The sequence below is a fragment of the Rhincodon typus genome, unplaced genomic scaffold, assembly GCF_021869965.1.
Source record: "Rhincodon typus isolate 14 unplaced genomic scaffold, sRhiTyp1.1 hic_rhity00002394, whole genome shotgun sequence".
Classification (NCBI taxonomy): domain Eukaryota; kingdom Metazoa; phylum Chordata; class Chondrichthyes; order Orectolobiformes; family Rhincodontidae; genus Rhincodon; species Rhincodon typus.
This window is the reverse complement of record NW_025968032.1, coordinates 2,520-16,384: the sequence shown is the minus strand read 5'-3', so window position 1 is coordinate 16,384 and position 13,865 is coordinate 2,520. Positions and strand designations below refer to the sequence as shown.

At 42.0% G+C, this 13,865-nt stretch overlaps 1 protein-coding gene across 1 annotated transcript in view; it reads left to right on the top strand.

Annotated features, from left to right (window-relative positions):
* Positions 1-13,341, top strand: part of arhgef38 (Rho guanine nucleotide exchange factor (GEF) 38) — a gene marked incomplete at both ends in the record, with an annotated part of 21,598 nt that extends 8,257 nt beyond the window's left edge. The window contains 5 exons of the mRNA XM_048593139.1: positions 1,329-1,462; positions 2,568-2,672; positions 4,820-4,942; positions 10,910-11,248; positions 13,189-13,341. Coding sequence (XP_048449096.1) covers positions 1,329-1,462; positions 2,568-2,672; positions 4,820-4,942; positions 10,910-11,248; positions 13,189-13,341 — 854 coding nt within the window. The remainder of the gene's footprint in view (positions 1-1,328; positions 1,463-2,567; positions 2,673-4,819; positions 4,943-10,909; positions 11,249-13,188) is intronic.
* Positions 13,342-13,865: the final 524 nt, after the last annotated feature.

Below are 13,865 nucleotides of genomic sequence, written 5' to 3'. Positions count from 1 at the left end.
TTTCTGAAGAAGGGTCTAGGCCCAAAACGTCAGCCTTCCTGCTCCTCTGATGCTGCTTGGCCTGCTGTGTTCATCCAGCTCTACGCCTTGTTATCTCAGATTCTTCAGCATCGGCAGTTCCTGCTATCTCTGAAACACAGAGCTTCTGCTCATTTCGCCAGCATCCGCTGCCCTTGGTTTTATCCCCCATGTTTACCTCCTTTTCTCACACCTCCCATTGACCACACCGCCTGGTTTGGACTAGGGTTGGCACACAGTCTTCATGAGTGGGAAGACCCCACATGTTTTCCAGATATCCACACCCACATTCCCACTCTAGATTGTAAATTTATAAAGGTTACAGGTTGACCCTGTAGAAGCTGCTGTGAAAATAATTCAGTTCACTGTAAAATACATTTGAAACTTTGCTCTTAGGTAACCTGACTAAAAATCTAAACAATTAGAGAAAGAGAGTGTAGGGTTAGCCCTTTCTGCTGGGAAACAAATGCAAATTTTGGATCAACTACATCCCAGGAGGAAAGGCAATGCCATACCTCAAGGAGAAGAGGCAATGCTTTAAACTGAACCATGGGGTAGGATAATGGTAAAACTTGGAGAGTAACGCTGTGTTCTAACCTTGGGAGGGGTGGGCAGGTTCACCCTTTGGATCCTGACTTTTCCAGGACCGGGTGATGTTCCATTGGAGACTGGGCAGTTTAGGTCTTTTTGTGTTTACATTTTTATGAGCTATGACATAATATGAAATTATGAATTAAAAATTCTCATTTGGCTTTCGTTCTGATAGTTAGTTAAATGAATCCAAAATCAGAAGACCAGCTTTTGAAGATTGAGGCATAAGCAACCTAGTGGGTACTTTGGATTCCAACTTTAGACGTGACTCCTAAGAATCCAGAGACTTAACTAGATTTGAACAAAGCAGACAATAGTGTGAGACACTGCTGCTATATAGCTTCTACCCTTCACCTGCAATATGTGTTCAACAATGATGAAATTTTACCAAACGTTCTGGAGGTAAACACATAGAACCAATTGTGTAAAGGCAGCAGAGTCAAGCATTGAGTAGAGGATCAGAGAGCCAGACATCACCAATACTACATTGTCCTGGAGCTAAATTTTCAAAAGCCGTTCTACAAAACACACATTCAACATTTCTTTTTTCTAGCCAACTTGTTCAGAGATGTTATTACACATCTCTGGAGTAGCTCAGATTGAATTTGGGCATCCTGGTCCAATGATAGAGACACTACCACTGGACCAGAAGAGGGCCCCCACAATGAACATTTTCTGCAATCGGACTAATTTGCTTCACTTGCATCTTATTTCTTCAGTGATGAAGTACAAGAAAAGTGATGAAGATGAGTCTCTAAGGGACAAGCTGTCCAAGGTGAACATTCGATCAATTAGGAAAAAGTCCAACCGTGTCACCAGTCACTTGAAGATCCTCACCTGGGGGGAGCTGCAGGTATTTTCCTTGTTATTAATATTGAGGGCATTTTAAACACTAGACCAATTTAATCCTCAACTGAGTTCTGACTCCATATCCTCTTGGTCACAAGATTGCCTACTTCCACCTCTATAATATTGCCTGTCTCTGTCTCAGTCTGTGTGCTGTAGAAAACACACCCTTATCCTTGGCTTTGACATACCCCAGACTCAACAATTCCAACCTATTCCCAACAATTCCAAACTATTCCCAACTATCCCAAATACCATGTTTGACTTTCACCCTCTTCATTGCATCCAGATTTCTGATGTCCTGTTTCTGAACGAGTGGCGTAGTTAAAATGGTACTACTAATTCAGAACCTTGGGATATTTCTGGGCACCTGGGTTTGAACCATGCCATGGCAAAGTGGTGGAATTTGAATTTTCCATAAACTCTGAACTGAAAGCTAGTCTGATGGTGACCGTGTAATGATTCATTCATTTTCTGCTATCCTTACCCAGTTTGGTCTACAACAGACCCACCGCATTACCTCTTAACTGCCCTCTGAAATGGCCCAGCATGTCACTCAGTTGTATCAAAACCACTGCAAAGTCTAAAGAAAGGAATTGAAATGGACAGACCACCTCGCACCAAACTAAGCGCTGGAACCCACAATTGCAAACACAGCCCCTGTCGAATCCTGCTACATCCTCCTTACTAACATCCGGGGCTTGTGTCAAAATTGGGAGAATGTCCCACGGCAATCCTCATCAAGTCAGAGCCGGACACATAGTCACCTTGCCCGAGTCACACGTTACACACCATGCCCCAGACACCACCATCAGCTCCCGTTCCAGCAGGACAAACCCAGCAGAGATCTGGTCTTAGTTTGCTTGCAGACACTGTTGGAGTTTAACTCGCTGAAACTGCACAGATTGGTGACAGGGAAGCATTGGTAGGCCACAGCACCTTGTCCACCCCTGACCACTTGATCGTTCGAAATTGACTTGCAAATGTTATCTGCCACGGAGTAGGCTGAACACGTGTAAATGAAATGGTAATGGCTTATCTATTGGCCAGTTGGAAGCACAGATGTTTGTGTGTGTTTGCATAAACTGTAAACTGTATTTGGTTATTTACAGGTCAAAGATGAGACATTCGATAGAGAGGAGAAAATATTCCGAAACTTGGAGAAGGCTGTGAGACTTTGTGCAAAGAATACTTCCTGCTACCATCAAAACATTCAGGTTAATGCCGATGTTGTTATCGAGTTGATTATTTACAACACTTTCCCCAGCTTTGTCTGGGTGACTGTAATTGTAGAATGACAGCCACTTTTAGTACCTGTTTTATATGTAAGTTATAAGGAACTGAGCTGTGTCTTCACCTGTGGAAATATGCGTGGAGACTGGAACGTTAATAAATTTTACACATTGTGTGGAATAAGCTTTTCTATGAGGTTGGAGAAGTATTAAGAATAAAATGAGAGATGACCAAACAAACATTTTATTCAACAAAATTTCATCAAGAAAGTTTCAGTTATTGGATCTTGGGGGGCAGAGCTTTGTATGAATATGCTTCGGTAGGACTTTATGGTCAATGTGCACATGTGCATGAAATGGGTAGAAGATATTGTTGGGCTTCCCAGATGTAACCCAAAAGGAAGAAGGAATCTATTGAAATTATCTACGTTAGCATAAGAGAATTGTTTCACACTGTCAGCAGACTTCACAGGACTGCAGGGAAATGTTTTCCATTCTATCAGCATTAAAAACAATTCAAAAGATAAAATTCAGCAAAGTTGGTCATGAGAAGCAAATTCTGAGAATAAAAATGAACAGCACAACCCACGTGTAGTCATTGACAAATCTTTAGCTGAGGTTGTAGAGACAGCAAAGCAAGACACTGAACAAACTGATACAGCAGATTTGAACTTGATTCCAGTTGATGAATCAACACAAGTCTAAAAGCTAAAGTTCAAAAATTCAAGTTCAACCCCTGTCTTTCAAGAAATAGTCAGCATCAATGACAAAGATAACACTACATAAGCAGCACTCCTCCAGGACAGTGGCCAAGGAATGTTGAGTTCACCAGGAAGATATGCACAGAGGGTGAGTGAATGGAGATGCCTAACCTACTGAACAAGGTGATAATATGAATTTACATGCTGCAACACAGGCATATCAGCAGATCGAGAATAATGATTCACTCAAAAAAAGTGAAAATACACTTCATGAGATTCCATTGAAGCCAGACAAAAATTACCATTTAGGATGTAGTTAGAAACAAGAAATTGCCAGCTCTGTAAATCCAGGATACCACAAGGAAGACGGTATTTGTTTTGATGGAGCAGTCATCTTCCATGATTGGGGCTGGTGTGGGAGTGGTAAATGTATACGTAGTTATGTACCTGAATGTATATGGAGGGGGTGGATGGAGAAAATGTTGGGCAGGGTGATGTATAATGTAATAGTTTTTAAGTTATTAATATTGCAGAATGTATTAGACTCCACCTGATCTAATGATGTCACATTGTGTTGAGTGGAAAAACCAGCAATTCAGCTCTACAGGGATATTTTGTAATCACTCTGTTCAGGAATGTTGTGACACACCTCTGGAGTAGGTGGTCTTGAACCCAGACCTCCTGGATCAGAGGAAAGAACACTGCCACTATGTCACAAGAACACTGTGGTCAGCTGTAGATCCTGATGGGTCATCCTTGGCTGCTGGTCGTGTCTAACTAACTCATTACCTATTGCTTCATAGAATAAACTACATCTTGTTGTTAAGACAAGTGCCTCTTGGTTCAGTCCACTCTTGGTTTACTGTTGACCAGTGTTGACCAAACAAGCCCTTGGAATCTCTATAGAAAGGAGGATTGGTGGCAGCGCTTGACAGAAATCACAAACTGCTGGTGATCAGTTCCACAAATCTGACAAATCCCAGAACTCAGGGCTTAATATATGAGATTCAGTTGCTGTCAAGTTTTTTAGCATACACTCCCCACAGTCTAGTCCATCTTTCAATCTTGGTCCTTATTTTGTTAAAAACGTTTTGAACCAAAGAATATTATTGTTGTACAATAAAACAAGCTCTGATGAAGAGTCACCAATCTCAAAACGTTAACTCTGCTTTCTTCCCACAGATACTGCTAGACCTGCTGTGTTTCTCTGGCAATTTCTGTTTTTGTTTCAGATTTCCAGCATCTGCAGTTCTTCAGTTTATTTTCATGTTTAACTCACTGCCACATCTCTTCCAGGTATACCCTCCTTGAGGAAGTTCTGCTCCTCTCTCTGTCAGGATTTCCATTCTAACCTTGCCCCTTGCTCACTATCATTACTTTTGTTTTCTCTCCTAATATTTGATAATTATTGTCGATTCTTTTCTTGCTCAGGAAGGTATGTTACTGGCCGTTCAGAATGTGCACAGCCTTCAAAGAATTTTGCAGGATTGCAACAACAGCAACTGTGACTCTCTACAGGAATTGAAGACCTATCAACAATCCTTTGACAGTTTTGTAAGTACTGGATCTGACCTGAGACTCTTCTTCATGTTTTAGCTGCCAGATCCTCCTGGAATGTTCTAAAGTCACTGGGAATTAAAGGTTAATCTCCTGAACAATGCTGGGAGCAAAGTCCAATACAAAACTCCAAGGAGCTTTATAAAATTATTCATTTTATCTTTGTTTTCCTGAAAAATTTTGACTTATAAGGTTATAGTAGTGATTCTGGAGAGATTTGTTGAAGTGCATGTGTTGCAATTAGACCACAAGGAATAGCCCCAGGCAGCGGGAAATCCTGTATGTGTGTGACCTGCTCCTGACCATTTCAGTCTTTGATTCTGTAGCAGATAAGGGAATAATAATAATAAAAATAGTACCCCACAGTAATAAGACCATAAGACATAGGAGCAGAAATTAGGCCATTCGGCCCATCGAGTCTGCTCTGCCATTCAATCATGGCTGATAAGTTTCTCAATAATTTTGAGGAATTAAAAACTTTGCTATTAATCCCAGAGTTGATGGGAAGGGGTGCCTAATACGGAAGACGGTGGAGCAACAATAGCAGGAATTTCTGGGGGTAATTTGAGAGGCACAACAGAAATTCATCCAAAGGAAATTCATCCAAACTCTTCAGGGTTTTAAAAGCTTCCCACTAAACTTCATCACAATATTTGCTTTTTCTTTTGCTTTTTTGCTGTCCCTGACCTTCCGTTGTCTACTGTGGATGCCTCATCCTCCTCTCAGTATGTTTCTTCTTCCTTTGGATGAATTTCTGTTGTGCCTCTCAAATTACCCCCAGAAATTCCTGCTATTGCTGCTCCATCGTCTTCCATATTAGACACCCCTTCCCATCAACTCTGGCCAGCTCCTCCCTCATGTCTTTGTACTTATCTTACTCAATTGCAATACCATTACATCTGATTCCAGCTTCTCCCTGTCAAACTGCAGGGTATATTCAATTATATTATCGACACTGAACCCTAGACATTCCTTCACCTTAATCTCCCAAATCAAGTCTGCCTCGTTACACATCACCAAATCCAGAACTGCCTGCTCCCCAGGGGGCTGTACCACAAGCTGCTCCAAAAATGCCTTATCGCAAATACCACAAATTCCTTCCTTGAGATCCACTATCGACCTGATTTTCCCAGTCCACCTGCATATTGAAGTCACCCATGATAATTGTAATTGTAATTGTATTTTTCTTACATGCCTTTTCTATTTTCTCATTTATTTTCTGCCGTTCATCCTGACTACTGCTGGGAGGTCTGTACATAACTCCCATCAGGGTCTTTTTTTAACTTTGCAGTTCCTTAACTCTACTCACACAGATTGTATGTCTCCCGACTCTGTATGATTTCTTGCAATTGATTTAATTTCATTCCTTACTAACAAGGCAACCCCACTCTCTCTCTCCATCTGCCCATTTTTTTGATAGGACATGTATCCTTGGGTATATTGTTCCCAGTCCTGAACTCCTGTCCCTGTGGAAACCCACAACATCGTACTTGCCAATTTCAATCAGCTGTTAATTTAACTTAACTAAGAAGGAGTTGGTCTCAATTTTTTTCTTATCTATGCCTTCTCTTATTGATATAGGCACCAGTGGTATGGTGAGTTAAACACTTGTCACTGTATTTTTTTTGTAAAAAGATACAAGTGACAATAATTGACTACTAAATTATATTAAAACTCACTTAGCTTGTTTCATATACTGTGTGTTTCAGTGCAACACCCTCAGTCCTGTGTTGATTGTTCCCATTCCCATAGTTATTCCCTTATCTGCTGCGCCTGAAGTTAGATTTATGGCCCCTTCCATACTCTCTGTCCTATTACTTGTTCTTGAAACTTTAATAACCTCTGCTGACTCCTCCCCCTTTAACTTTTTCCATAATTTTCCAGGTAAATGAACCCTTGCCTGAACTATTTAGTTTAAAGCCCTTTCCACTGCCATAGTCATGTGATTCACCAGAACTCTGATTCAGGTGGACCCTGTCCCATTGGAACAGCTCCCTCCTTCCCCAGAACTGGTGCCAATGTCACATGAATTCAATTTTTGAGCCACACATTTACATCTTTAATCTTGCTAACCCTGTGCTAATTTGCTTGTAGCTCAGGTAGTAATGCAGAGGTTACTACCCTTATGTTTCTGTTTATTAATTTAGTCCCTCACCGCTCATATTCCCTCAGCACAACCTCTTTCCTCTTTCTACCGATATCGTTGACAGCTCTGTGAACCACGACAACTGGATCTTTCCCCTCCTACTCCAAGTTGCTCTGCAGCCCAGATGAGATATCCTGAACCCAGGGCACCAGGCATGCAACTTAGCCTTCAGGACTTTCAATCCTGGCCACAGAGAACGGTGTCTGTTCCCCTGACTATATTATCCCTGATTACAATTAAATTTCTCTTTTCTTCCCCCTCTTGATTGGCTCCCTGCACCACAGTGCTACGGTCAGTTTGCACATCCTCCCCATAGCCCCCACTCTCATCCACACAGGGAGAGTGAATCTCAAACCTGTTTGACAAGCTCAAGGGCTGAGGCTCCTTCAGCACTACCTCCCAGATCCCTCTACCTGCCTCGGTCGTAGTCACACCATCCCGTCCCTAACCGCTGACCGAATATGAGCTAGTTTTGTGGGTCTGACTGCCTCCTGTATCCAGGTAACTCTCCTCCTCCCTGATGTGTCGTAGAGTTTGAAGCTCAGTCCCCAGCTCATCAACTCTGAGCCGGAGTTTCTCAAGCAACAACACTTGCTTTAGATGTGCTCACTCTGAACCACAGTGGGGTCCCCCAACTCCCACATCATGCAGTTACAACACATTGCCAGGCCCTGCATCTCTATTTTAATGATGTAGTTCTTAATTTGACTTTTAAAAATTTCATTCTGGTTTTTTAGTTTGTAGCCTGTAAATATTTCCCTTGGGTTACTTTCACACTGAAAGTAAATATCATAGACAGTCAAACTAGTAGCTATCACCAACCAATGAACTTATGGTTTACCTGTGATGTCATTCTTTTCTGCTGGGCCCTAATTCTGTTCTTCAATTTATCCTGTTGAAATAAACTTACAAATTATGAGCCAGAGAAAAGCAATCAAAAAAAAGCACCTCATTTCCCTCTGCACTGAATTACCACATTTCCTCCAAATTCCTCAAAATATATACTCACTTGGGCTTTGTCTCACTCTAGATGGGATCTCTCCTTCCTGACTATGTGAAGCTTACTTATCCAGTTTATCTCATTATCAGATCAGCCATGATCTCATTGAATAGCAGAGCAGGCTTGATGGGCTGAATGGCCACGTTTTACGGTTCCTAAATTCCTCCCCCTACTGAGCATAAGTGGGGTAAGTAGTCAGTTAGCTCACCAAGGGGTCAGTTAGCTTAGTTGGTTGGTTGGCTGGTTTGAGTGATACTAACAGTGTGGGTTCAATTCCTGCATCAACTGAGGTTACCATGGAGGTTCTGAAACTTCTCAACCTCACCTGAGATGTGCTGACCCTCAGGTTAGCCACCACCAGTCACCTCTCACAAATGAGAGAGAAGTCCTATGGCAACTTTAATTTTTGTTATCTACGCTTCCCTGAGCAAAACACCTTCTGCCCCGGTGCAAATGTTCAGTTTCCTATTTGGAGAGAATTTTAAACCAATTCCCTCACCAGGAAGGACGCTCCAGCTGTTGAGAGGGTACGTACAGTAAGAGGGAAACCAAAATAATTGATGATAAAGTTACCGTTAGTCCAACCGGACCACAGGGCTGTTTCCTCATTAGAGAGAGTCAACTGTTGGGGGTTTAACCTGAGTGTCATCACGCCTCATCTGAGGGAGAGGGTGAGAAGGAGCCTCCTTCATGGTAATCTCAGCCAGTGTGGGAATTAAACCCATGCTGTTTGTATCACTACACATTACAATCCAGCCACCCCAACCAACTGAGCTAACCAACCTCCATGATTGATGTATTGCATTGTAAAGTTATAGAGTTTTACAGTATGGCCCTTCAGCCCATTGTGTCCCCATGTACCGAGCTACTCTAATCCCACTTTCCAGCACTCAGCCTGTAGCGTTTCATGCTGTGGCACCTCAAGTGGTTATCTAAGTATATTTAAAATGTTGTGGTAGTTTCTACCTCGAGTATCCATTCAGGCAGTGAGTTCCAGATACCCACCACCCTCCTGATTTGAAAACATTCTTCCTTAAACTCTCTCTTAAGCTCTTGTACTTTAACTTAAATGTACGCTGCCTGCTTATTGATCTGTCAGCTCAGTGGAAGGGGTTTTTTTTCCCCTATCTGCCTTATCTATGCTGCTTATATACTCGCGCACCAATATGTAAAGTACATTAACCTAATATATTATGTGGAGCAATTACATAAGCTGGAAAAGGGAAGATTGTGTGGGTATGTTTGCTGCTTTTAAGAGCAAATTAAAGGCTTGGCATTTCATGGGCAGAAGCTTGACACTATCCAGAACAAAGCAGCCTACCTGACCGGGCAGCCCATCTACTTCCTTCAAAAATCACACCCTCCATCTCTGATGCACAGTAGCAGCAGTGTGTACCATCTACAAGATACACTGCAGCAACTCATCATTGCCTCTTCAGCAGTGTTTTCCAAACCCACAACCTCTTCTGCCTTAAAGACTAAGCACAGCAGCTACTGTCCTATTCCAGAAAGCCAGTTTGAGAACAGGTTGTAATTTTGTACTCATCCACATAGGTGCACATTATGCACATCCTAACCCAAGTTTTCTTTTACATCTATTTGTAGAAGCTCAAGGAAATCCCAAGCTAATACTCACATACAATTAAAACACAATGAATATACAGTAAACATCTACCAGCTGCCAGTTCCCCTTTGAGTTACACACCACCCAGACTCAGAATTATCTCCACTGTTATGGGTCAAGATACTGGAGCTCCCTCTGGAACAGCACTGTCACTTTACCAACACAGTACAAGGAGGCATCTTCTCAAGTGCAATTGGAGGATGGGCAATAAATGCTGGCCTAACCAGCCCTGCCCAAATCCCATGAATGATGAGTTGAAAATTCAAGACAGAGGAGGCTTTGATAAGCTGTTCCACCCCATCTTGTCCCAGACAGACCCAGAGATTCCACAAGGGGCAAGTGAGGAAGGATTTCTGCTTCTCCTGTTCCCTCAATGATTCTGTAGGAAAGGCACATTTTTCAAATGGAATCTTTTCTTGATTCCCTGCCTCTCACGAAGTAAAATGTCTTAGAGGAGCATTGTTAACAAAGTTTGACTGTGGGTCACATAAGGAAATATTAGGGCAGATGGCCAAAAGCCTGGTCAAAGAGCTGTGTTTTAAGGAATGGAGACAGAGGTTGAGAAATGGAGCAGTTTAGGCAGAATTCCAGAGTTTAGAGCCCAGGCAAATGAAGGCATAGTTGTCGATTTTTAAAAAAAAATCATTTATGTGGGTTTTGCTAGCTAGGCTAGCATTTATTATACACCCCTAACTGCCCAGAATGTGAGAATCAACCACCTTGCTGTGGGTCTGGAGTCACATGTAGGCCAGACCAGGTGAGGATGGCAGTTTCCTTCCCTAAAGGACATTAGTGAGCCAGATGGGTTTTTTTCTGACAATTGACAATAGTTTCATCAGCCACTTAATTCCAGCATTTTATTGAATTCAAATTCTACAATCTGGTGACATTATCTGGGTCTCTGGATAATCCGGCGATAATACCACTGTACCATCACCTTCCCCCAATGATGGAACAATAAAAATTTGGGAAATGGAAGGTGGCAGAATTGGAGGTGTGCAGAGATCTCAGAGGGTTGTGGGGTAGTAGAAGGTTATAGAGGTGGGAATGGATGAAGCCGTGGATGTGTTTGAGCGCAAGGATGAAGCTTTTAAAAATGAGATGCTGCCAGATTGGGAGTCAATGTACAGCAGAAAATCTGCTCGGATCTATCTCTAACCCCAAGCTTAACGTCTTACACTTTTATCATTTCAGAAAGATCATTTGGAGAGGCTCATTGTGGTCCCACTTGCCACGTTACATGTCCTATTTTCGACTCCTCAGAAACTCATACAGAAGCGTTATGACAAGCTGCTTGATTATGTCAGCTGCCTCAAGCAGTCGGAAAGTGTGAGAGACAAGAGGGCAGCGGAGGAACTGAATGAGGCAAAGAAGGATTATGAAGCACTGAATGGCCAGTTAGTAGAGGAACTTCAGAAGTTTAACAAGGCGGCGAAGAAAATACTAATTAACTGCATCTACTGCTTTATGGCTGTTTTCAGGGACCTTATGAGCTCAGCACTGCAGGCCTCTCCGTCTGGAAAGACCATCCTGGTGGGTTTGAACCTGTGGGTGAGGGGCTTTGGTTTATGGAATCTATCTTGAAACCATTTCATTAAAATGTACTGTTGAAATTCCCTGGTGCACTGTTTGTGGAAAGTCAGAAGATGTATTGATTTAGAAGTGTTGAAGATTAAGATACTGTCTTATTGAGATTTTTAAGCTGATAAAAGGATTTGATGAGGCAGATAAAGACTATATCCTTTGATGTGGGAGGAACAGAGTCTGGAATGAGCAGACATAAACTTAGGGCTGGGCTATTCAAGATGTGACGCTAGATAACACAGACTGGAGCTGGAGGAACACAGCAGGCCAGGCAGCATCAGAGGAGCAGGAAAGTTGACGTTTCGGTTCAGGACTCTTCTTCAGAAATGCTGCCTGACCTGTTTTGTTCCTCCAGCTCCACAATGTTATCTCCGACTCCACCACCTGCAGTTCTTGCAGTCTCTGAGTGATGTTATCTAACCCTTCTTCACAAAAAGGCTACTGATTACAACATTGTGCAATACTCATGGCATGAAGCAGAAGTTATTGCAATCTTTAAAAGGACAGCTATTGTAAGTGCACCTAGGTAATAGGTGAAATTCCGATGTTCCATGTGTACTGTAACAATATGAATTCTTGTCCTCTGCGGTACATTGGAATGTAAACACCAAAATGTTTTTTTTACTCTTCATGGGCCAAGTATCCTCTACTGCACACAAAGCTTACACCAGGTGGCAGTATGAGCATTCTCTCAGTAGTTCTGTTCTGAACTTGAGCTCACACAATCATGGTTTAAATGCCATTGTCGTTGAATCATACAGTTCAAAAGGAGTGCTTTCATCTTGTGTTGATTCTTTGAAAAAAAAACAACCAGTTAGTACCACTTGTATCTGTCCTTTGCTTACAACCCCACAATTTTTATTGACTTTTCTAGTATTTTTTATCCAATTCCCTTTTGAAACTTTTTTTTTACTGAATCTGCTTCCATCACCTTTTAAGGCAGAATGGTCCAGATCACAACTACCCTCTGTGTAAAGAAAACGTTCTGTTCATCGTGTCTCTGCTTTGTTTGCCCGGCACCTGCCTGAATGTACAGGAATTGATGAGAGGAACACTTGGAGATTTTTAAGCTCCTTTTTGGTATTTTCTTCCTGTTTAGATTTTGCTGCCACTTTATGAACACTGATTTCACCTTTTACTTTTGTTTCCCAAATAATCAGTAAGCCAATTGTCACCACTGCCTCTAATGCCTGTAAAAATATAAAGAGAAAAGAAATTGAAAGAAGCAGGAAGCTGTTCAACCTACACTGAAAACAACAAATGCTGGAGATCACAGCGGGTCAGACAGCATCCATGGAGAGGGAGCGAGCTACATCAGAGATTTGATGGAGAATCATCTCGACTCGAAATGTTAGCTTGCTTTGTCTCTCCATGGATGCTGTCTGACCCACTGTGACCTCCAGCATTCGTTGTTTTCAGTACAGATTCCAGCATCTGCAGTAAGTTGCTCCTAAGCTGTTAAACCTTTTAGTTTGAGCTGCACCTGTTGTTAATCTGTAGTTTTAAACCTGTTCAAGAGTTCAGATTTCTTCTACCTTCCTGAGAAATTGAGTTTACTTTTGCTGGAGAGCATGGATTTTTTAAGAGTTGGCAAATATACCAAGGAGGAATTGAGAAGCCTCTGTTTCTTTTTAAACACAGTGAGTTGTTATGACCTGAAATGCACTCCCTGAAAGGGTGGTGGAAGCAGATTCGATAATAACTTACGAAAGGGAATTTGATCAATACTTGAAAAGGAGATGAATGATAAGGCAATGTCAAGATAAAGAGGAGGGGTGGTAGGGCTGGCTCATTCAAAGTGGTATATGATGGGTCAAATGGACCTCCTATGGTCTGTACAGTTTGATGATTGCTGATTGGTCATAACCGGTTTTTTTTTTACACTTTAGATTTCTCCTTCAGACAGTGTTCGAGACAGGAAAAAGCAAGCCATTGAAGAAATTCATAGTTTGTCATTTGGTAAAGAATTTGGATCTCAGAGACTGATTGAAAGGAGGTCCAGCTTAGAAGAACGGTCAAAGAAAAGAACATCTGCCCCATTGGTTAGTGAGCACTGTCCTTTCTCATTAAAATGCATGTTTTATAAATGTAAAAGAAAAGTCTGAATTTCCTTTCTTGCCAGCTGCTACAAATATTTCTCAGTAATTTAGCATTGACAATGCCTATTATTTTTGGACTCAAGTGGTTTGTGCTCTGAATACATTAAAAGTTATCACAGTCCTACCAGACCAAGGGGCTGCTCTCTCATTAGAGAGAGGCTACTGAAGGTGGTTTAACCTGATGGTCACCATGCCTCAGGGTGAGGGGAGAGGTCAAGAAGGAGACACCTTCATAGACCCTCAGCTGGTGCAGGAATTGAACCCATGCTGTTGGTGTTACTCTGCATCATAAACCAGCCATCCTGCCAAGTGAGCTAACCGAACACCCCCCAATACATTATGAAATGGTAGGTCAGCCTCTGGGGCTCTAAACTCTGGAATTGCCTCCCCAAACATCTTAAACTTTCTCTTTCTTCCCCCAGTAGGGTGGTTCTTGAAAATCTAACTCTTTTTCTAACTTTTTCTAA